At 38.4% G+C, this 24,385-nt stretch overlaps 1 protein-coding gene across 14 annotated transcripts in view; it reads right to left on the minus strand.

The window, feature by feature from the left end:
- The window catches only part of LOC103146627 (teneurin-3-like), a 290,558-nt gene that overhangs the window by 145,636 nt on the left and 120,537 nt on the right, over positions 1-24,385 (minus strand). For 11 of the 14 annotated variants that reach the window (XM_016677778.1, XM_016677776.1, XM_016677777.1 and 8 more), the window contains one exon: positions 4,547-4,729. The exons of the other annotated variants lie outside the window; for them this stretch is intronic. In XM_016677778.1, coding sequence (XP_016533264.1) covers positions 4,547-4,729 — 183 coding nt within the window. The remainder of the gene's footprint in view (positions 1-4,546; positions 4,730-24,385) is intronic. 14 annotated transcript variants of the gene reach the window in all.

Consider the following 24,385-nt stretch of genomic DNA (forward strand, 5'->3'; position numbering starts at 1 on the left):
TAAAAATAAGAAAGTAACTAATTCATAAATATTTTTAATTCACTTCATAGTAATTAAGTTATTTTATCTCTGCCTTACAAATCAAAATCACCCAGCTGAGCTAATGCTACAGTAGAAAATGTGATTGGTGTACAGATTAATTGCTGTGCACCAATCAGATGTTAGAGTTTATTTAATGAAACGCAGAAAAAGTTTGAATTATGGAGCACTGGAATCAAAAAAGTAATTTAACAAAAATAAACTGTTATGTATGATTTCACCTGTTTAAATTAGATTCCCCAATTGCTTTAATAACTAAAAATTTGAGACCTTTAAAATATGCATCTAATAATTTTGGCTGTTGGCTTCAGCTGTCACTGGGCAAAGGGCAAAGTTTATTCATATTGCCAAACGTAGCACTTTATTTAATAACGGATAAGGTTTTGGCATTGGGTTGGGATGTTTCACTGTTGGGTATCAACATAAAAATACTTTTAGAGTTAAGACTAAAAGGAACAAATGATGGATGAGAAAGAAGTGGGAATCAGGAGAATAAGGGAGAAGTGCAGCATGAAAGGTAGATGGTAAATATTAATTAGCAGAACGATGTGGATGGAGGGCCCAGGAAGAATATTATGTCCCCAAAGACGTCGGCTTGTCTGAACATCAGTTAAACATGTTTTCATTAAGTTTGAGGATTTTGGTTTAAATACATATTCTTAATTAAATATGTATAACAAACAATCCAAATCTCATCCGTTGTGTAATACAGCACATGAGGAGAACAATGAAGATGAAAATATTCGCAAGGCACAGAACAGAAACCCCAATCTACCTACTGCACAATATTTTGCAATATTTCTCAATCCCTATCTTGTAGCACAATGCATTAGCTGCTGCACACACACACACACACACACACACACACACACACACACACACACACACTCCCTCTTTGTGTTCGCCCTGCTACCCTTTAACTCCCTTCCACTGTATCTCTCTTTGTCTGGCTCTCTCTGTGTCTCCCAGCCTCTTTGTATGGAGCCTGCCACAACATTTTGATTTACTTAAGTGACTCCATTCTGCAATCAGCCTCAGACGTGAACTGCGTGCTTCTGCTCATGTCCTCTGTGTGTGTTTACGTGTGTGTGTTGTTGAGAGGCGAAACCCGACGACTAGCCTGACATTCATTAGCTTGATCAATGATTGAGTCTTATCTTATCCCTCCGTTTAGTCTCTTCTCATCTTCGACGTGCTTCTTTTTTTTTTTCAATTTGACCCAGCTCTGCTCTCGTCTTTCAGCTCTGGACATGGTAAACAAAACGGTTCATTTCTGAATCCCTTCCTCCTTCACTCCCTGAACCATAATTGATGAGAAATGGTGTTGAGAAATATGTAGTTTTTTTTTCTTTTTTCTTCGCCTTCCTCCCTTTCATTTAGTGGCTCATTGATTAGTTCTGGTGTTGAGGAGAATTGCCTGCTTGGTCCCAAAGTAAAAAGCACTAAGTGTAATTCATGTTTCTCTGTATGCCGTGGTCGGACATGCCTACTCCTTTCACTATAGACGATGTCAATAAACCCTGGCGTCATCCTGCCGCTGGCAAAGAAACTTGTCTTTTTTATGCTGCTTTTTCCGGTCCCAGTTGATTGACTTGGCGTCTATCGAGGCATCTACAGGCTGGACAGTGGATGATTTTTGGCGTCTTTTCACTCTCTAAAAGACAACGTGTCTGCGGGTATCAGAAGAAAGGAATCACAACACGACTCCTTGCATCTCTTGCAGCACGTCACCTCTGGATGTGAACTAGAAGAATACAGTTGTTGACGAGTAGGCAAAATTTTATTTTCTTAACTTATTAGTTTAGTAAACACTCAAAAATATCTCCTTACTATTAATTTATGGAGATTTTACTATTTACTGCATCTTATTAAAGCAAAGTATGTTAGAAGCTCTTTGATCTGGACTGCATCTATTGCATCTGAATCTGCATGACTGTTTTAGTTTGGCTTATAATTGGATTGGTTTTATATGCCATTGGCAGAGCAGGGGGAAATAAAATGAACTGGAATCCATGTAACTAGATTTAAACTTACTTAAAATGCACCAACATGCAGTTAAACTGTCGTAAAAGCAGAGACCGGAAATCGACCGCGGCATTCAGGTGGACATATATGTAGCTATGATAAAGCATATTATAAAATCACAACTGAATGAATCAATATGAAATATTTTTAAAAAGCAATTAAAACATCCAATTTCAGTCATAATTCAAATGTTGTACATCTCTTTTTCTTGATTTGACAACTAAATTATACTTTAGATGTACTTCTCATTTGATACATTTTTAACCACCAGACCTGACATGAACACCATGTGTTATTAAATGTGTTTGTTTTTTAATCATCCACTACTTATTTACACCATAAATAAAATTTGGACTGCTATGGAGTGGATTATATTGCACTACTTTGGATCGCCTTATGTATACTCGAAAGAAATGAGACTAAACTGGACTAAATTGACTGCATTGAATTAAACTGAATTAATTTATGGGTTTTTTTTCCCCGACATAATTTACTTTACTGTACTTTACTTACATAGTTAATGCTGTGTATTGTGGATGTCTGAACAAAATGAAGTAAGCTAAAATGAAATTAATGGGCACTCTGAAATGAAGCTTTATTCTGCAGTGCAGAAGCTGCAGCCTTGGCTGCGTCCTCCAACGTTTTGTGTAAATACTAAACTTTAAAAACACCATATGTCACAGCAAAGATCAGAATTATATGCTGCCTGTTATGTGTAGATTTAGTTTTGTAGATGAAACACTTGAATTCACCATATTTTTCCTTGAAAATGATTAAATATAAACATAAGGAACTTGGCAACCTCTATTGTTCTCTGTTTTTCTGCTACATGGTCACTCAATAAACAAGCAGTAACCATATTACTGGATTTTCTTGGATGTTCCCACAGTCTCAGTTTCTCTTACACTCTCCCTTTCCCTTTCTCTTTGTAAGCAAGAACTTGTAAGCCAGAGGCATTTCTTTTACTTTGCTTGACTTTCCACAACATCAGTGGTGCAAAGAAAAACAAGTTTAAGAAGGAGTGCGCAGTAATATAGACAAATAAAAGGAAAAAAGCATGTCTAGATAGAGCAGGAAGTGGTGAGAGAGATAGTTTAGAAGGTTGGCTGAACATTGGTTGGTTAGGTCAAGCTGGGACTACTTTGGGAAAAGAGGACCACACACACACTCACAAACATACATATGCGCGCAGCCTTTTAGGCATTTCAGGATCCGACTTCAGAGCTGTTTCTGATTGTGTTTAGACGGCAATGTATATATGAGCAGACGTCTGTCTGTCTCTCTACCCCCATCACTCCTTTCAGCTGTCTTTCTCTTCCTTTTTCTCCCTTTGATGCCCCTTCTCCTAATTGTATCTGACTAATTGTGGTACTCATGGCTTTTCAGCCTATCAAAGTCTGCTTCTTATCCAAATCTTTACTGTAAAATGGACCAACCCCAGCTTTCTGACCAGCCAATGCAGCTCAACATCTGGTACTTATCACTTTTTAAAAGAAATGGGACTTAAGTGAACTGAAATTCAGAGCTCTGAATGGAACCATTCCCAGTTGGTAAACACTACTTTCCCACTGTGAAGGCTGTGCAGAGCTTCACAGCCTATTAGCACCAGAACAGTGGGTCTCAAGTCATTTTTGCCACTTTTGAAGCTTATTTAGTCTTGACTGAACAAATTAAAGCTGTGTTGTTTTTACATGTCTGACCAAGCTTGTTTGTGTATTTTAATGTGCTGTAAAGGTGCAGAGTTATCAAATAAATTTGTAATTCAGTGCATTTAAGTCAAATCAGCACTGTTTTTCTGCATCAGATCGGTATTGGCCGATACTAAACTTCAGATATCTGCATCGGTAGGGTTAGGGTTAGGTTTTTTGCCTCGACATCAGATAAAATGTTCCCACATATGTTGGAAGATCATCCATTATCAACTTCAGGAGTTAATAGTCACAGGGCTGCAACGCATCAGATGTAACCGTTAAAATGGGACTGAGGAATGAGTGTGACACACAACACAAAGCAGCGACAGCAGCAGCCCAGTTTATGGGCGCAAACAATAACGTGTTGATAATGGTCCACAAAAGCATGGCTTGCATCTGAAGCATTTGTTGCATAACTCTGCCTGCATGGGGATCAAAACACAGAGCTCAGTTAAACATGGGGAGGATGCCTTAAACACGACATCTGCACGCTGCTCAGGTGTTATAGGCTAATACTCTGTTGTCTGTTCTAAAGACAACTGTGTAGCATCCAGAACATGGATGGGCTGTGATTTTATATGTGGTAAGGGGCGTCTTCAACCAGCACTGGGATTATTACAATAATCAGACTAAATCACAGCATAAGATGTCACGTTAGTAAAGCAGGCTTGAGGACATGACCTTAAGTATGTCATGTTCTCCATCAAATTGAAACGGGAACTACTGACTTCACTAGTGCATCAGCTAAGGTTAGAAAAAAATAATGAAATGAACCCTAAAAGTCCCTTTACCATGTGTTACAGGTAGGTACAACCGAGCTGCATACTCCTCTTCTTCTTCCTCCTCCTCCTCGTCTTCTTCGTCTGACTCTGGCTCAATAGCGTCGGCTAACAGCGGGTTGTCATGTGGATTAGACTGTGGATGTGATTGGTCAATGACAGGTGATGGGCAGGAGGGGGAGGGCATGGGAGAACCTATGAAAGAACACAGCCAAAAAGGAAAAAAACCAGAAAGATGAATTTAAAGAAAGAAATAAAAACAAAGAACTTCAAAAGTTACTAAAATCTTAAAGCAAAATGACTGAATAATGAAGTGTGACGGCTGCTGCTGAAAGCGCATTATGTGACATGAGACTGATGACATCACAGCAGCTGAAAGAGAATAGCAGGAGTCAAACTGAACATTTAGGACCAACAAAACCTTTTGAGAACTTGGTTCTTCACCAGGACTAAAAAGACACCCAGCTTCCAGTTGTTGAAGGATGAACATGAGGAAGAGCAGGCTTTTTGTTGCATCGCCTTGAAAGCAGACTTACAAGAAGAGTGCAAGAAAAATCAATTGTGTATTGATGTGGTAACCTTGGCATTTAGTGACTTGTGAATGCTAAATTGCACAGCTCCCTGCTTGTGTAAATTTGTGTTTTCTGGTCTGTGTGTATGTTTTGGAGGAGCAGAAAGCTCTGACCAAATTTGGAGCAATCCATAAAAATTCACCACCACAAAGGCAGATAATTGGCGGTTAAAACGAACAGAGAAATCAATTTCAAGCAATTCTGTTGAATTTAGGTTGTCTTTTAGTATTTATCTTACTAAAAGACAGTCTTAATTTTACTGATCTACTTATTTATTAGTTTCAATATATTCAGAAACTTACAGTGATTACACTGTGTTTTAGAACCAGAAAAAACCCAAATATTTAAAAGATGAAGCATAAACAAAATTTAAACCCACTTTCCATTGGATCTCATAGCAGACAAGCACACCTGTCAGACACAAAAAACAGCCTTCAAACAGGAAACACTTCCATATATGGATCTCAGTGTATTGTCGATTTGGATGTCTTGCAAGGAAATAAGAGAATGGATTTTTTCATTTGACATTTTACCATTTTTTAGATGGTAAAATGTCAAATGGACATGCGCCTGCAAATTGACAACACATAGAAAAGGGAAGATGGAGCAATTTTGCTACAAAGACAATCTATGCAAGAAACATGGTTGAGCTATGTGGAAATAAAAAAGTGAAGCTCAAAGATTTTTTGACCCACCAACAACAGTCTCTCATATTTAATCCATTATTATATATTATATATATTATATATTAACTTGGAATCTTAGCTTTACGGACAGAAACAAGAAAGGAACTAAAGAAACAGAACAAATAACTTATGCTGGGAAACCGAGGTGACTGCAGTTGTTGTTTGAGAGATTATCACATAAGAAAATACTTTCTTGTATTTTTATTTTTTCCTTGTTTTCACAATTTTCGCTACATTATTTATGTATTCAATGAATTTGGGGAATTTTCAATGTCCAATTATACAAACACTAAACTCTTCTTACATTCTCTGTCAGTACATAATGTCTTCTGATGTTCAATAATTACATTAAATCAATAACTGTCCCATCTAACAATCCTCTGGAATATTTAGCTGTCTGCCTTAATTGCAGTTGTTGTTTTCACTGGTTCTGAGCCAAATGAGGGTTAAACTGCAGCTGTGGTCTGTTTATCTTTACATTAATGCCCCCTCCACACAGCAGATGCAGGATTCACTTGAAATGACTTGTTGGATCACAGCAACGTGTTGAACTAACTGTAGATGACCTGATAAGGTTTAAGTGTGTTTTAGAATAACAGCGTATTTAACCCTCTTTTACCAAAAAATAAATAAATGACTGGTCACATGGAGAAGAACACTTTCAAAATCACTGAATGACTCAACAATATCAAAAATTTCCATAATACATTAATTGGGATCAATGTGTTGAATGTCACATGCCTGTCCACCACAAAGAAAATGGTGTGAGTAACACAATTACTACATACACCAGAGAGGCCAAGGTTTTTCTGTTTTGTCACAAGTAGTAATTTGCCATTGTGGTCAACTACAGGAGCACAGAAGGGTCATAACACAAGTGCTGATTTGTTAAATCTCCAAACTACTTTGCTCATACTTTCCCCTTACTTCCTCCGACTCTTTGTGTTTTCATTGGCTGTGTTGTTATGAACCGAGAGCCAAGTTTTCGTTCCAAATGTAACGTCATCTCCCAGACAATATTTTATCAGCTGCCTTATATTAACTTTTCTCACACATTTGCTAATTCAGTCCTGAAAACAGCAGAGTATATAATGAGTATATAATGAGCCACAAACAATTAACTTTTGTAGAAACGCTAAAAAAAAAATATATATATATATAAAAAAAAATAAAAATAAAAAAAATCTTTAACCACAAAATCAAAACTTTTTATTTGAGTCACTTGAAGTGAAGACACATTTTGGTTTATTATCTTCACAGACATGAACAGAGGCAAACTAAATACAGTTTTCCTTTCAAAACACCCTATATATTGGTACTTTCTTTATTTAATATAAACATAATTCTGAAATGTCAGACATTTTATACTTCTGCAGTTGTTTCTGGCCACAAAACAGTGACGCAGCTTAAATAAAACTAATCTGAAATGGGATGGCCCGAGTCTCTGTTTAATTACGTTTCTGCCTTTTGTTTCACTGAGTTAGCAAATCAGATGTATGTAGCGTTTTCATTTGAATCCCCATCCCCCACTCCTCTTTTTGAGTGATGCTGGATATTGGAAAAATAAACTCTGTTTGGCTTTTGCTGAGGAAACATGAACATTACAGGATTAGAGCTGTATGAGAGCAATATTAAAGAGCAGATATGCTCCACTGGATTCCCTGGGTAAATTGGACAGAACCGATCAGCACTATTATACTGTCTCCTGCAAAGAATGATGCTTTTTTTTGTTTTAGAAAAAATAAGCAGCTGTCAAGCTGTGCTGATTTAGTTTTACTGACATTTACTGTTTTGGAATTAACAACACTTCAAAAAGCTTTTACTGCAACCCAAGAACAATATTATATGTCCAACAATAAAACACAATAATTATACAACATCTACTCCTTTGGATCACTGTTCCCACAACGTGTGAAGTCTGGGATCCATCTCATTTGATCTCAGTGCATACATACAAAAATAAAAGGAAAATAACTACTTTGTATAAACTAGAGTTACAGTTACTTTCAATCCTGTATGCTAAAGTAAAATGACCATCTTTGCATATGCGCTGGCTTGATGAACAAGGCTATTCTTAAGATGACAGCACCTTTCATTTCTTTAACTGTAAACAACAGGGCCTGCAGTCTTTGGTCTGAAGACTTTTTTAAATGTTAGTTTTCAGAATGAGCCTGACCATTTCATGCAGTTTAGGAAACTTCTTTGTCTCAATATTCAGTTTTCCAATCTTTCTTGAACTCAATAAATCTCAAATCAGAGACCGCCTTTGTGGAGTTTATTGTAAGAAAAAACAAAGGGGGAGAAGCACTAAAATGCTGCATTTTAGGCCCGGAGGAAATTCTAGACCTTACCTTTATTAACTCATTGAACTATTAAATGTAGCTCAGGAGGAGATGTGTTGGTATCAAAGCCAGATGCAGTTGTCCACTTAACACCATAGGCTGTAATGACATAGAAGTTGGTTCTTCAGCTTCAAGCCACCCTTCTTTTGAATACTGATTAATGGAGTAAAAATAACTGTAGCTATAGCTGGCAAGAAAATGGCTGGATGCCTTCTGGCATCCTTCCTGAGTACCTAAGGACATGGATTTATGTAGCATTCATATCTTGGGGCTACATTGGATGAGTCATATATCTATGAATCATATTTAATGGCAGCATTTCTAAAGAGCCAAAGCAGTTAAAATGAAACCTTCGAAGTACATTCATAATGTACTTTGTTGCATGTTCATTACTAACGGATATCTACGCAAGGAGACGGGCTACAGCTCAAATTTAGCCACTTGGTGTGCAAGAAACGTGGCCGAAGGGAAGGAAAAACCTCCCAGGGTTGTTGTTTTCTCTCCAAACAAGTTCCAGTGCTTACTGGTGCATATGTTTCCTTAGCAGCAGCTAATCTGTTCCCGGTAGCCCTAACACATACGGCCACAGATGACTCTTGGTATTTCACCAATAAATCTCAACTGGGCCTAGAAGAGAACTTTATTTCCCCAAGAGCTGCAGTACAGAATAAAATATAAATAAGTTTTATTGTCCCTCATTTGGAAAATTTAGTTGCACTCGCAGTACAGTGACAGGCAATGAAAGCATGTTCAGAGGTGTGAAAAGGGGTTTGTACTCTTCCTGACTTTTTATTCTTAATTTTTGCATGTTTGTCACACTTAACGGTTTCAGAACATCAAGCAAATTTAAATAATAGTCAAAGACAACACAAGTAAACACAAAATAAGAGTTTTTAAATAAAGATGTTTAATACTAAGGGTGAAAAAAGTGATTGCCACCGCCCCTGTTAAACATAACTGGTTTAACACACCTGAGTTCAGTTTCTCACCGTGGCCTGATTATAGACACACCTGTTCTCAATCAAGACATCACTTAAACAGAACCCATATGACAGAGTGTAAATGTGTGAGTGAATGTGTGAATGACTGAGTGTAGTGTGAAGTACAGGCCATTTAGCTTTTTCCAAGTGAAGTATAGTGAAGATCCAGGACGGCATGCCGAGATCCAAAGAAATTCAAGAACACATGAGAAAGGACTATGAAGTCCAGAAAGTGTTACAAAGTCCTCTGTAAAGTTTTGGGTCTCCAGTGAACCACAGGGAGGGCGGTTATTAAATGGTTAAAACATGAAACAGTGGGTTGACCAAAATTATGCCAAGAGCACAGCAATGATTCATCCAAGAGGTCACAAAAACCCACACAACAACATCCAAAGAACTGCAGACCTCACTGGCCTCAGTTGAGATCAAAGTCAATGCCTTCACCAGAAGAAAGACTTGACAAAAATCGTCTGCATGGCAAAAGTCCAAGGCAAAAACCACTGTTGATCAAAAATAACATTAAGGCCCATATCAAGTTTTCCATAATATATCCTGATTATCAAGAGTTTTGAGAAAACCTTCTGTGGAGTCATGAAACAAAAGTTGGACTCTTTGGAAGGTTTGTTCGACATTGAATCTAGAGTAACACTAACACTGCGTTTCAGAAATGAATGTCATACCAACAGTAAAACATAGTGGTGGTAATATAATGGTATGGGCTGTTTTGTTTCTTCAGGACCTGAAAGGTTTGCTGTGATAATTAGATAATACCAAAAAGTCCTGCAGGAGAACATCTGACCGTCTGTTGGTTACCTCAAACTAAAACGCCTTCCTGCATGCAAAGAGATTTAGAATACACCAATAATAAGACTATATGGTCTCAATTAAAAATACTCTCTGATTAAAGACAGTAGTAAACTCCCAATTTGGTCAACTGAAGAACATACAAAAAAAATCAACAATTGATTTAAGCAGCTTCTTTGAGAATCATGGTAGACCACATCCAGAACCGAATCTGGACGCATCTGGAGAGAATATCTGGAACGACTTGAAGATGGATGTGTGTTCCATATACAAACCAACTGAGATTAAATGATTCTTCCAGGAAGAAGGGAGCACAAAAAGCATGAGTCAAGCTTATTTCCAAGAATACTTCATGCTCTTATACTTTGCACTTACTGCATATCTGCCAATTGCGTTCTCAGAAAGTAATGGAGCTTTCCTATGAGTTTTTGCAAATGACACACTGTTGTTGCTTTCTCACACTACACTATAAAACAAACAGAATGCCTTACAAAGTGATAATGAGTCATAGTATAAGACAAATTTAAATGCTTTAACAGGAAAATATGTCTTACTTTTCAGTTCAACAAAAGCCTTTGGTGTTCATATCACCACTTGAAAAAAAAGCAAACAAATGAAAAGGCAAAAAAAAAGCTAACTCCGTCATGGCAAGGCCAATCAGTAAAGACAAAAGCCTCTCAGTGTTAGATGGTAGAATGTGTCAACTGACAGCACAACCTAAAGAATCAGGTAAGTGGGGCAGCATCAGCACAGTTTAATCCAATCGTATAACAGAACGGGTTTGGGTGTGGTGCGCCCCGTCCACTGCATTGCATTTCTGAAAGGCCACACTGTCAGGCTGGGTGAAAGCCATAATGGACGTTAACCAGAGGTTTTAAAATTTGCTCCACTTTAAAGGGTGAGAGTTTTTCTCTTTTACTGTTTAAGACAATTTTAATTAAAGCCACAGCACAGTTAACACTTGGATAAATACAGTCTATATATTTCAGTCAGCTCAGTCTTTGTGCTCCGGATGAATTTGCCTGGACTAGTTGGCAGTTGCTATGAATGTTCTCCGGACTATTTTCCATACGGTGAAACGAACGATGTCGAATTCTTTTGAGACATCTTTTAATCCCCTAGCAGACACATTAGCTGCTGCAGTCGTCGTCCTGAAGGCCTCAGACAGTTCTTTGGATCACACAGTGGTGTTCACCCTTACTCCATCAGACTAAATGTCTGAGGTTTAAACAGGCAAACGTCCTTCAAAGTCCTGAGTAATGTTGTTCCAAAGGTGTTCTAATCATACATCATATGTTACGCCTATGAGTGATTTTAGCTACTTTAAGTGCAAATAAATGTGAAAATCTCACCAGAAATTGGATCTTTTGAAGTTACATCACGGAAAATGTCTTAAAAGTTCTTCTTTTTAATTTTGTTGCTTTCAGTAATGATAATATTGACGTTAAATATATCCCTATGTACAAATAAGGTAGAAAATCAAAGGCTTTTATGGGATGTCTTTTGTTTTCAAATGGCTATAGAAACTTTACTTTCATTATAGTGTGCGAGGAAAATAAAGGATACGGTGATTTCTCAAACATCTTAGGCTTAACAACTTCTTGAATACACACACACACACAAAGAGATACCCTGTTATTATTACAGAATTTCCTGTTGTAAACATCAGTTTAGTTCCTGTTTGCAATGAGAATAAACAAAATCACTCTTACATCTACGAAACACCAAATGTGAACTGAATTAACAAGCACTCTATAAGCTGCTGTGAAGAGCTCATTATTATGAACAGATAAACAAAACCATCAATCCATGTTAAGCTCTCATAAACTTATGAATATAATTATAAGCAAAGTATATATGCACACATAAACCAGTAGCCTTTAGCTGTTGATGTTCTGTAATTTGGACTCATTTCCAGCACAGAGGAAAGAAATTAAATAACGTAATGTGATCATGGAGAGTTACCGCAAAATATGTCTTAGAGGCTACAATCCAAAGACAGAACATCTCCAGATGTTCTTCTCGTCTTAAATGGCTTGCTTATGTTTACACAATGCCATCTGTTGCAATATGCGCTTTCAGCAAATATGTGGTTTAATGAGCCATATGCCTGGATCGGCCAGCTTTCTGCCGTTATGTTTCTACATTTAGCAGTAAAACACGCTTCAGGCATGTATCACAGAGGAGTGAGGGGAAAACTACTTTCAAATAACTGTCGCTTAAAACATCATTACAAGATTATTTATAAAATGCTTGTCTGAACAACACCAAAAAGATGAGTGAAGCCAGAAGTACCTGAAAGGTAATGAGAATGAAAACAGAGCAGGGAGAAATAGGAGAATACTCACAAATAGCCAAACCCGTTGCTGCAGTTACTTCATCAAAAATTAATGTGCGGATTCGATCAAACTTTTGGCTGGTGCAGTTCGCATTCATGTGCATTTTCCCCAATGCGTCAGAAGTTCTGCATGACAATAAACACCCCCCCATTTGTGCTCTTTAACCAGACAGTTTTGACAATGCAAATATAAAAACCACTGAAAAAGGCATATTGGAAAAAAAAAAAAGAAATACTCAAATGTATAAAATAATAAATATCAAATTCATTATTTTATCTTCTTGCCACAGACCTGAATCTTTCAAATTTCAGCTTAAGTTTTTGAAGTGACATATCAACCTTGAGAATTGTTTCACTGCAAAAGCTTTTAGAGGTTTTACTCATTTTTCAACTTATGGCATGTCGGTCTGGTTTTTTCTGTAGTAGCTGTTAGCAGCCACTTTACGTTTGAACCTTCATAGATTCACTTCAACATGAGTCAGTTACACATGAATAGGTGATTTCATCCATGTTCTCCATTTCATCCCTTCCTGTTTCTCTAAAAGTTAGTGACAGGCCCAGTGGTGATTACAAAAAAACCTGTTATGATCTGACAGCATTTACATAGTGAAAGGTCTTATAATCACTTTATAGTGAGATGACATTTGTGACACTTGGATATTTAACACGTAAAATGTGAGAGAAGTTTTAACCACACAACAGCAGCAGCACATCACTTTTTAAGAAGCTGTTCTTTTTTTGTTTGTAGTTTATCGTTGTGTTTTATAAAAAATAAAATAAAATAAAATACAACCTGTTTGTGATCCAAAGTGTTGTGTTTCTTTTATTTGTTTGAGCATAACATGTTTCACACCTGAAATGCTTTTAATGTTTCATCTAAGGATCCTGGTAAATGAAGAGTAGCATTACCTCTCAGTAAATTTACACCCCGTTTATCTTCCCTCCATTGACTTTGGTAAATGAAGGGAAATGCACTGGGTTAATAAGAGTCCAAGAAAACTACACTGGTATCTGGAAAAAGTTTCCAAGGTGGAATTTTGACTTGAGCATTTGATACTAAAAGCTTCTTAAGCTGAATATATATCTTAAGTAGGGTTGCATGACATACAACCCCATTCATTTCACTTAAAAAAGGATTGAAAAGCCCATTTATTTCAGTAACTCAGCTCAGTAATTCACCAGATTTTCACGTCGGTGCATCCCTACTGCCAGGATCTACATTTGTGAAAATGTAAAAACCAAAACCTTTGTCCTCGCATACATTACAGTCAAAAGATCCATCCTTTTCCTTGGGACACTATGAAGTCTTCCTAAATCTCTGTCATTAATACTTCAACGTGAATCTTTTCTAAATTCGAGTGGATTTCCTGTTGCACATGTGCAATTGTCATAAAAGCCTTCCATGCGAGCTTCACATCGGCCTTCTAATGAAAAAAACATGCAAACAGACTCACTTGCCTTTACACAGACAGATATAACTTTATGGTAGAAAAGAAGTGGCTTTCATTTCTTCCCTCTCAGGAGGACGATAGAAAATGTGTCTCCATAAAATATCTCCTTGAAACAAATGGAAAAGGACAAAAGGAAACACAAAGACCAAGAAACTTAAGCTTAATTGGACTGAAATGACTCTCGCCTTTTCCTCCTCAGTCATTATCTACTCTTTCTCTTAGAAGTTGCTGAGATTTGTCGGCCTTTTTAGAGTGTACTAAAGTATAAACTAGTACTAAACCACTCTGTCCTCCAGGCACAATTACAGTTACACACATAATAGAATGTCACAACCAACACAACCCCTCACACACCTCCCACACATCCACACGCGTGACGACAGGACAAACATACTGTAAGACAACATGGGAGCACACCAACTCAGCCACATCTCTGGAAATACGTTTCTAGCACCGATTTAATCTCAGTGCTGTGATGGGCTGGCGATCTGTTCCTCTGCGACCTTTTTAAGGATTAAGTGTCCATAGCAAATGGATGAGCTTGATCTCAATCGATACCTTAATCCAATCAATGGTGGTTAGTTTAAAAAATGTCCCATCTATATAATCTGTAGCTATGTTGTAAAGTATTTAACAGGTGTTGTAGACATATGTTCAAGAGAAACCAAACTGTTGAGCAATCAGAATTTCCATTAATTACTCAAGTGTATAATCAAGCCCACACATTCAGATGAACATGAAAACACACAGTGTGACCCGTCTCCTGGTATCATTATTTCTCCTGCTAATGTGCTCTTTAGAGGAATGATTTGTGCATGTGTGGTATAAATTAGCTCTGTCCGTTGGGGCAGAGCACAAGAGTGAGCAATATGTTACCATCTCTTTCAACAAAAACAGTCTGCAGCCATCTTCAAGGCAGAGCAGCCTGATCATCTCTAAGTAAGCATTCGTATCCCTTTTAGTTTTATCACAACTGGCCAGATGACAATGACAACCTGCGTTCTTTTTATTGGGATCTTTTTTTGCCCATAAAAATCTAAGAGTATGCCATGCATTTGCATATTCGTCAATATAACCCAGTGCACATATTACCTACTAAGACCCCTTTCATGCAGAGTCGGTTGTCAGTGAAATTGTAACGTTTTTGTTGCGATCCAGCCGTATATTTATACTTTTCCTGTGATCAGAGTCTCTCACATCGTCACTGTATGAAACCAGGTCTCAAAATGAAAATTTCAGGGAACACACACCACTGAGGTGTGAAGTACTACGCAGGTGTGAAAGCATACATGTGCAGAACGCACTGCTGCAAGATTTCATCTACACATATGAAGATAATAACAATAACATAACTCCCATGCATGTCATAGGAATTGTGATGTAAACTCCCTAATTCTGGTCTTAATGGAGGACAGAGGAGAAGAAGGTTATGTGGCGACGCATCTGCAGTTTGCTACCAGCCAATGTAGGGTGCACAGCCAAGACGGAGGAAAAAAAAAGGTGCTCTGATCAGATGAGCCAAAATTAAAATTTTTGGACAACATAAAAAGAGCTAGGTGTAATGCCAAACAAGTACTGAATATCACAATTAAAACAGCAACCCCAGAGGGAAACAATGGTTGTGGCTGCATAAAGCAAATGGAAGACTTTTCTTCTGCAGGGATGAGGAAGCTGAAGAGAAATGAATGGACGTAAAATATAGAGTAATTCTGGAATGGAGCATTTCAGATCAAAACACATGAATCTGTGAGAATGGTGCAGTCAAAGTCCAGACCAAATAAAATATGACAAAATTTAAAATTAAATGTTTGCAGACGATATTCAACCAGTCTGTCTGAGCTTTAATTATTTTGAAGAATAAAAATGATTGTCTAAATGTGTAACGTTGTTGGAGACAAAAGTGAAAAACTGCAAAGCTGCAAAATATTGACTCAGGGGAGGCTGTATATAAAGGCAGGTCACTGAACAATAACACACTACATTGCGCTGACTTCATAAGTAATACTGAAATTCTAAAAGTATGCATGCTTTTAGGTTCGTTGTAAAAAAAAAAAGAGTTAAACCTATTGCTGTTCTCTTGTTCCAACAGATAAAAGTTATGCAAAGGCCCCGTCCTTAAAAAACTGCAACAAATCCACAAGACCAGAGAGATGTAATATCCTTCTACTGTTTGTCAAGTTTTCAGCCAATAGCTGTCTGGCAGTCACCTTGATGTTGCTTTCTGTTTGCCATCTGTGGTGGTTGCTATAGTAACAACCAAAAGAAATGGGAGCCATTTTTGTGACAGGCTACTGGTACCAAAGTGCCCCAAGATTCGAATTAAAATCAGTTCTTTGTCTGTGATGCGGAGACACAAGATTGATTCATCCCTCCAGATTGGCAGTGTTGCCTTGCCTGAACGATTCACCATCAAAAAAACTTATTTGTAACAAGCAATTGCCCGCATGTTGTCAAGACAGAGGAGTTTTGGTCGAGCCCCGTTTCTTTTCTGATCAGTTGACCATCTTGTAAAGCGTCACTCAATGTGACTATTTTTTTTTTTAGTTTTTACATCCAAATGTCACTTGGCTTTGAGGAACCACATTCATCTGGTGAGAAGGCACAGATTATCTGACCAAACCAGTAACAGAGTCGCCATGGACTGAATCCAGTTCCCTGTGGTGTTCAGCTTTTTTTTTTCTTCGTCTTTTTTTTTTCTTCGTTTTTTTTAGTTCTGCTCAGAATCAATACCCAGATGAGCTCAAGTTTTACATGTTCCTCCGTGACATAAATCAAAGCAGTACTCATTGCATTTTTTGGTTTGTGAGCTTTCCTTTGGACTGATGCAACACCACTATAAATGGCTTTTGGGGTCTGCCAGTAAATCTCTTGTTGCTACACTACTTCTAAGCCTCTGAATAAGCCTCTTTTACGTTCATCTTTTTGTCAATATCTATCTATCCATCTTTAGAAAAACAGGAAAATGCCAGTTTCCTTAATATACTGCCTTTTGGGCTCCATGATTGAGCCCGTATCTGCTATCAGGGGAAGTGTGAATACCAACTGCGCCGGAGGGCCAGTAGACGTCTGCTTCATTCTGTCCACAGAGGACCAAAGACTCTCTGTGTGGACGCATTTATGCGCTCAGTCAGCCGTGCATTCTGTGTGTGCGTAACCTGCTAGAGAAAAAGGAGCAATCCCTGTCACATAATCATAGCTGCTGAAAACACCACAGTGACAAACCAGGTCACGCATATACAAGAATGTACGTGTGCACGGGCAGACACTTCGTCTTTGTGTCTTGAGTGACTGCTCTGCTTTTGCCTTTAGGCTGACAGTGACCTCTGAGTTGAGTCTTTCTCAGTGTGTGTGTGTGTGTGAGTGTGTGTGTGTGCCATGTGCTGACTTTACAGGAACTCTGAGCATCCCCTCTGGTTCTTCCCTCCTTCATCAGTCCTCGCTCCGATGGGGAAAGAAATCCAGAAAAGCGTTATGCAAGTGTATGCAGATGGTACTATTAACACAGTGCAGGAGAAATATTGATAAAGTGGTAAACAAAAGGCAGCAAACATATTTGTGCCATTAGAGCTAAGAGTGTTTAATTCAGACAGCTTTTATAGCTACCTCTGCTGTGGTCATCACTCAGAGAGGAACACCTGCTCACTGCGTCTGCAGGACGGAAGCAGGATGTGATCATTCCTTCTGAAAGGAACTATCATGAACAACAACGTCTTCTTTTGAATGCTGACAATTTTTTTGAAGGGGTTATGAGTTTTAATGATAAACTAAACTAAAATGATACTGTTTAGCAGTGCAGGCTCACTGTGTATGACCCTGATTACACCACTCCTCATGCTACACAATCTTAGCATGAAACTAACAGAACTATGAAGTAGGTATGCAAACAATTAATCAATTTACAAATAATTGTTGGTTAATGGTTTATTATATTAACTAATGATGCCTGTTTAAACCTTCTTTCAGTGTTGTAGTTTGGCCGTCTTCCAGCAGAGGCCACTGCTGGTCATCCTTAACCAGAGCCAGTTGATACAGAAACAAAGACGGCGGTGCCATACCAGAACGGGAAACGGTTCAAACAGAGTCCAGTTTGGAGTGCAAAGTGCACTTACTGTGGTTCTGTTTTGAAATATAAACACTCAACAAGTTTGTCAAGTCTAATCTTAATAGTAGTCAAACTGCATGACTAGGCAGAGTCAACATCTCCACCAAAAATGACTGATGTGCTATGAATGTGAAGCTGTGACAGGAAAGTGGAGGGCATAAATAAGTTGCTTTTTCAGCAGAAAAATCAGTGTCTTTGATTTTAGGGCTGTCTAAGTTTAATAATGTGAGGAAACCACAATTTTCTTTTTATAGTTAAATACTACTGATAGTATTTAACACACCTGACACAAAAAATCATCAAATATAATGAAATGTTTTGCTTTTAATTCAGCATATGAAACATTTTGCCCTTTATGTTATGGACAGGCCCTTTTGAAACAAGAGAAAATTCTGATTTTTTTTAAAAATAGTCGCTTATCAATGAATCATTAGTCGTTTGATAAGATAAATCAACTTTATATTAACTCATTAATCAATAAGTTGCACACCTACTATGAAGCCACACTAGTGCTGGTGCTTCCTCTCCTCACCAGCAGTGAATAGAATGATATTGCATCCAGAGCCATATTGTTTACAGCAACAATGTGCAACAGGACTGAGCATTGTGCCGCGTTTATCAGCAGACAGAGAGAGAGCGCTGGCTGTTGCAGTCCCTGATAAGAGAACAGTAATAGTATGGTATGATAGTTGATCTGCATGACAGCCCATCTGTAAACAGCAGTGCAATATTTTACCTACAGCACAGAAAATCCTGTGTGACCATGGTAATTGGTCTTAAACCTGATGAAGTCGAAACTCGTCGAGTTGGTAAACTTGTGCCGGAAACTTTTGGATCCCGTCTTACACAACAGGCAAATCTTCAGTGTGTGTGGGGCCTGGACCCTATGTTTCACCAGGAACTTAGATTTTGCCACCATTATAATAATCAACCACAACTGCCCCATGAAAGTCCTGTGCCTGTTCAAGTCATTTAGGGAATTATAAGCACGTTTCGACCAAGTGTTCATAAATGTCTTTTTTCCTCTGGAACTTAATTTCCGACTACCTTTAATTAGCCTATCTGGGCTCCTTCTTTTGAGGGCGTTTTCATTGCGGGCCCTGTTAAGACCTGGCCCATTTATATAGATCGAGTCCCCTGATGCTGAACGGCTCCTCCTCCGGACCGAGTGCCGCTCCAGTCCGGGACACAGATCACCACCCACCACAACAGAGGAGTCCAGAATGTAATTAAAAACTGTGAAATCAGACTAATACAGCCGTTCTCTGAGATTTCTTTATAATGGTTATGGTTTAAAAGCCACGGATGGCCATTCCAAACCGAGTGAAAATGTGTAGGTGGGATGGATTTTAAATCAACTGTGCTCAAACTTCCTAGAGCTCCCATCTGGATAACAACTGGGTATCTAACCAAAATATAACAGCATAAAATCCACAAATGGTCAACAATAAACAGTAAGAAATGGTTTGATTTTACAAATATATATTCATCATGGTTGTCTGCAGAATTCCTGTAGTTTTACACAATAGTGCACAGGATTTTTAGCCTGTGAGAAATGATTGGAATCCTAACGTTGTAGCAAAATCACGTTTGGGAGCTAAATTAGTATCCACTGTTGTCTGATATGGTTTTGGGTAATGCTGCAGTTGGAAGGAAAAGTGTCCCAAAAAACGATGTTTAATGTGCATGATGGTGTATTGAAAAACATGCCTAAATATCAGAAAATAGATTTTGGGGAAAAAACAATCCCTGTCCTGTCTATTAAGTGCATATTGGGATCAAGGGTGTGGAGTCCATCAAGTTTACAATGTTTGGCGGCATCAGGACGGGGTGCATTGCTTTTCCTGTGACGTCTGCTTTTATTCACCGGCAGTCTAGAACAAAAATGTCAATGAGTGATCCCATGTGATCAGATTTTTACTAGATTTATGAAAAGGTCCCTAATCCTCAGTTCCACTTTCAAGCAGCCAGCCAGGTGATTCATTACGCAACATGTGATTAAGCAACATAATTGTTGGCTCATTACTGTGATATTTGAATTGTTGTACTGTTGATTCTGCAGCAGTGACACAAGTGTGCTATGCGTGGTGCCAGAGACATAAAAATTGATCAATGCCAATTTTCTGTCACACTCAAAGTGTCTGCTCAGGACTCTGCAAAGACTAGACTAAAATATCGCATTGTGGCTGACTTCTAAATTTGATTAAAGGGGTCATACCATTGTTTTTTTTAAATCAAACGCTTTATTTGAGCCTCACTGGTGTATTTGAGTATATTCAGTGGATTCTGTGTAACATTATTTCAACTCAAATGCCTTTCCAATGCCTTTCTGCTTACATTTTAAATAAAAGGTAATGACTGCTTTGAATGCAACAGATAACTACAGCGCTTAGTGTGCTCTAGATTAGTGTTTTCCCCCAACTTCTGTTGCGTAAACTTTGTCCGTTCACCGACCAAATGAAATGAAATCCATCGCTCATCTGTCAATAACATCATTAATCTCTCAGTGTCTGTGCACAGCCTGTGTGCTGAGCGAACTCTAATTCCCCAGCTCCCTCCGTGTGTGTGTGTGTGTGTATACTTCCTTATGAGTGAATGTATTTGGGAGTGTACAGAATACATACAGTACATCCAGTCATCGTGTGTACAAAGGGGTTCACATGTACACACCTGCTCCCATGTGTGTGTGCACTTGTGTGCATGCACGTGTGTGTGTGTGTGTGTGCGTGTGTGTGTGTGTGTGTGTGTGTGTGCGTGCGTGCGTGCGTGCGTGCGTGCATGCGTGCGTGCAGTGGAGCAGAACAGATGGCACTGTGCGGATCATCACTTGCAATAATCGTCTGCTTTTCGCTACCTCATAATTATCCAGATTGGAGCTGTGTGCTGCCTGACAGGCTGACATATGATACATGCCATTCTGCGTGTCCTTATCATATTTGTAAAACGCAATATTCATTACGTGTGTGTATATTTCATATAAACGCATTCATGGTAAAATAAACCCCATAAAATCAATCAGGTGTTGTAAAATTAGAAACCTCCGATGATGATGTATCACACTGTCCTGTTATTTACGAACAGTTATTCCAGAATGCAGAGCAGTGAGTAAAAACCGCAGCATCCTCAGTTCTGTGCTGGATTTTGTTAGCTTCTCTCCACAATCAGGACAAAATCTGAAACATCTTGTTTCAATAAACGGATCACAAAGAAATTGTTAAAACTTTTAAATGTCCATTATTATGTACTGTGTTCCCTTTGTGCTCAATCACTATACCAAAGACTCACTCCAACAGAATTCATTAAAAACATCTTAGTAAAGCAGAAAAAATGGGCAACATTTAGTGATGAGCTTTATGAATAAATTGAGGTTTTGTTAGAAGCTTCATTTTATGCTGACAGTCACTCCTGATGAAAGAATCGACTTTGACGTCTAAACAGGCTTTCATGTGATGACGACATGATTTCCTCTGAAGGAATTAGGAGGCTAAGTAAAAACCAGGGGCTGGGATTAACTCCCCAGTGTAAGACATGAACTGTAAGGTTAGGAGAGTCCAGCTGTTACATCCAACTGTTTCTCTGCACATGTGATAATGAGGGCTTCCATGCACATCTATATCCATGTTCTCTCTACAGTTCTCCAAAATTTCCAGCCACGCTCTCCCCATCCCGCCTCACCTCTCTGTCCTGCTACATTCGCTACGGCACGGCACAGGAGGAAACCGCTGCAAAGTGATTTATTATAGCCACTATCTCATATTCTCACACACACACACACGCAAGCACATGCAGGGTGTGATATATTGCTGTGCAGGTAGACAGTAGTTCAAGGGTAGGTGATTCGTTTTACAAACACTGAACACCAAATTACAGCTGCACGTGTAGATTGAAGGCAGGGTCTCAAACACACACGCTCACCTATCACGCCATAAACATTAAAGAGCCTCTTATAGCAAAGTAGTATAGCAAAGAGCAAAAGGGGGCAGAACACAGAGAGCGGTAATGATGACGCTTTAAAATGTTTCAAAAGGACAACAGTAAGAGCTCAGGTGACAAATTACAATGTGGGAAAGATTGGCCTGAATTTTACCTTCTAAAAATAATCTCTCTCTCTCTCCCTCTGTATATACATATACAAGTTATGAAACAATAAAACCAACAATAAATTGACACATTTGTGGTATAAACAGAATGTCTTTGCTGAAGAAATTCTAACTAAATCAGGATGATGCACTCAGCAGTCATTCAGGTTTCACCAAAAAGGAAAATTGGACAACACAGACTTTCAGACTTCTCCATGAAATATGCAAAACTTTCTCCTAAAAACAAACATTAAACATCAACAGTAAGAGGAATTGCTGCAAAATCAACGACAGTGCAAGCGTCTGTCTACTGCTGCTACATCCTCGTCTTTTCTTTGAAAACTTTTTAATCAATTTAAGTAACAAACTGAACTTGACTGTAATGTTTGATAATAGGTTCAGTTGGAAAGTATGTGTGATTGGATTGAATGTACTTTTTTTGTAAAGCACCTTAAAGGCGAGATGTTAATTGGCACTGTAGAAATAAACTTCAATGAAGTGAATACAGTTAAGTTTGGCTTGACGTCATTCCTAGATTCAAGTCGTGACTTAGATCTGAGAATGACTATGCTCTTTTTTTACATGACGAACATTAATCCATTCATTTTCTCCATCTACTTAATCCTCTTCAGGGTCATAAGGGGCTGATGTCTATCTCCAGTAGTCAACCGATTAGAGCTACACTCAGACAGAATGCCACTCCATCACAAAACAGAAAGAAATAAACATACTGGCTAAAGGAGAAACATTGCAATTATTTTTGTTTTTAATTGTAGAGATGCCTATAGGAAATTCTCCAAGTATTAATGCAACCAGGTTAACTTGTACACATGAACACTTTATTATCTTGACAGCCATTTTTGACAAATGATCTTTACTTATGGGGAGCACAGAAATTTGGACAATACACACCATGTCAGGTAGGATTTACAATCTAGCAACAAAAAAATGTCTCTGAGAAGTGATGCAAACTGGGTCTTCAGAGTTAGATTACCATAAAAAAAAATCCTATGTATCAGATTAGACAGCAAAGACTGTGTTTACATACGTCACTTCATGGTTTATTCCACTAAAATTAACCTCCACTTCAACCTTCTTTCAGTGTTGTCATTTGACTGCTGTCCAGCAGAGGGTGTTGCTGGTCATGCTTAAGCAGAGTAAGCTGATACAGAAACAAAGATGGGGGAACCACACCAGAAGAGAAAAGAGAAATTGTCCAAAAAGAGCCCGATGGAAAATGCACTTTATGTGGTTTTGTTCTGAAATATTAACACTCAACAAGCTCCTCGAGTTTCTCCTTAATAGTGCTGATTCAGTCGAGAATTACAACAAAATAGTGTCAACATCTCAACCAAAAATTACTGATGTGTTACGTGGTATCATGCAGAAAAACTGTAACATGACTGTACTTCTTTGAGCCAAGTTTTACCATTCCTTCAAGAGTGAAATATCTGTATGAGCGTCTCTCTGTTCATGGGAAATTAAGTGTTTCACATATTTTATTCTTTCATCTCTCATTGTTGTATACAACAACCCAAGCAAGAGGTTAATGCTTCATTATATTTCATGATATGTCCACGTTTAATAATGCGAGAAAAGCAATTTTCTCATCAGTCCGTATTTAACACAGCCGACACAAAATAATGTTAAAATTTAATGACATCACTCAAATTTTTATCAACTCATTAATTGATATCTTGCATCTCTATTTGGGTGCAAAGTCAGAACCAATGAAAGGTCCACAGCTTTCATGATTGGAAACTGAAACAACTGGTCCTAAACAAGCAGCAGAACTGGTTTACCACCGACTAAAAAACAATTTCAATTCCATTTTTCAGACTGTGCAAATGAGTGAACAGCAGCATTAAGGGCAGTTCTAAAGTAAATGATGGCGTTTGGTATTAGGGTGACTGAGCCTGTCTGCTGTCTGTTTGGTTTTAACTGGCTGCCCCAGGCTTTAATTTAAAAGTCAGCCTTACAGAATCCGCACAGACCAAGCCAAGCGAACATATGCAGGCTGGCTGGAAATGGCTACTGTAGAGGCCCGAAAGCCACACAGTCCAGCTATATAAAAACTCTTTCCCAGAGCTACATAATCCATCAGCAGCTCAGAGCTGCATTCGGAGGGGGATGGTCACAGAGAGAGCCTTTTGTAACCTGCTTCTTTTGTTTTCATTTGTTTCCATCAAATTCCACTTGTGTCAGGATCGATTGAATCCACTGAATGTGAAGCCATGCACCCTAGGGTCATGTAAGCAGCCACTACACCGCAGTGCTCTACTCTGAAACGCACATCAGCCCTCTCTGAGTGCATGTGGGGGGAAAAAAAGTGAATGGTTTTTGCTCAGTGCAAAAACGTGAACTTCTTTCTAAATATGACAAGCATGCATCTCGGCAATCATTGAGGTTTGTCGAAATCCCGATTCAGTGTAGGAGCAGAGGCAACACACAGATGTTGCCTCTGTGTGTGTATGTGGCTTCCTGAGATGAAGAGACT

Source organism: Poecilia formosa, unplaced genomic scaffold (genome assembly GCF_000485575.1).
Source record: "Poecilia formosa unplaced genomic scaffold, Poecilia_formosa-5.1.2 Scaffold164, whole genome shotgun sequence".
NCBI lineage: Eukaryota > Metazoa > Chordata > Actinopteri > Cyprinodontiformes > Poeciliidae > Poecilia > Poecilia formosa.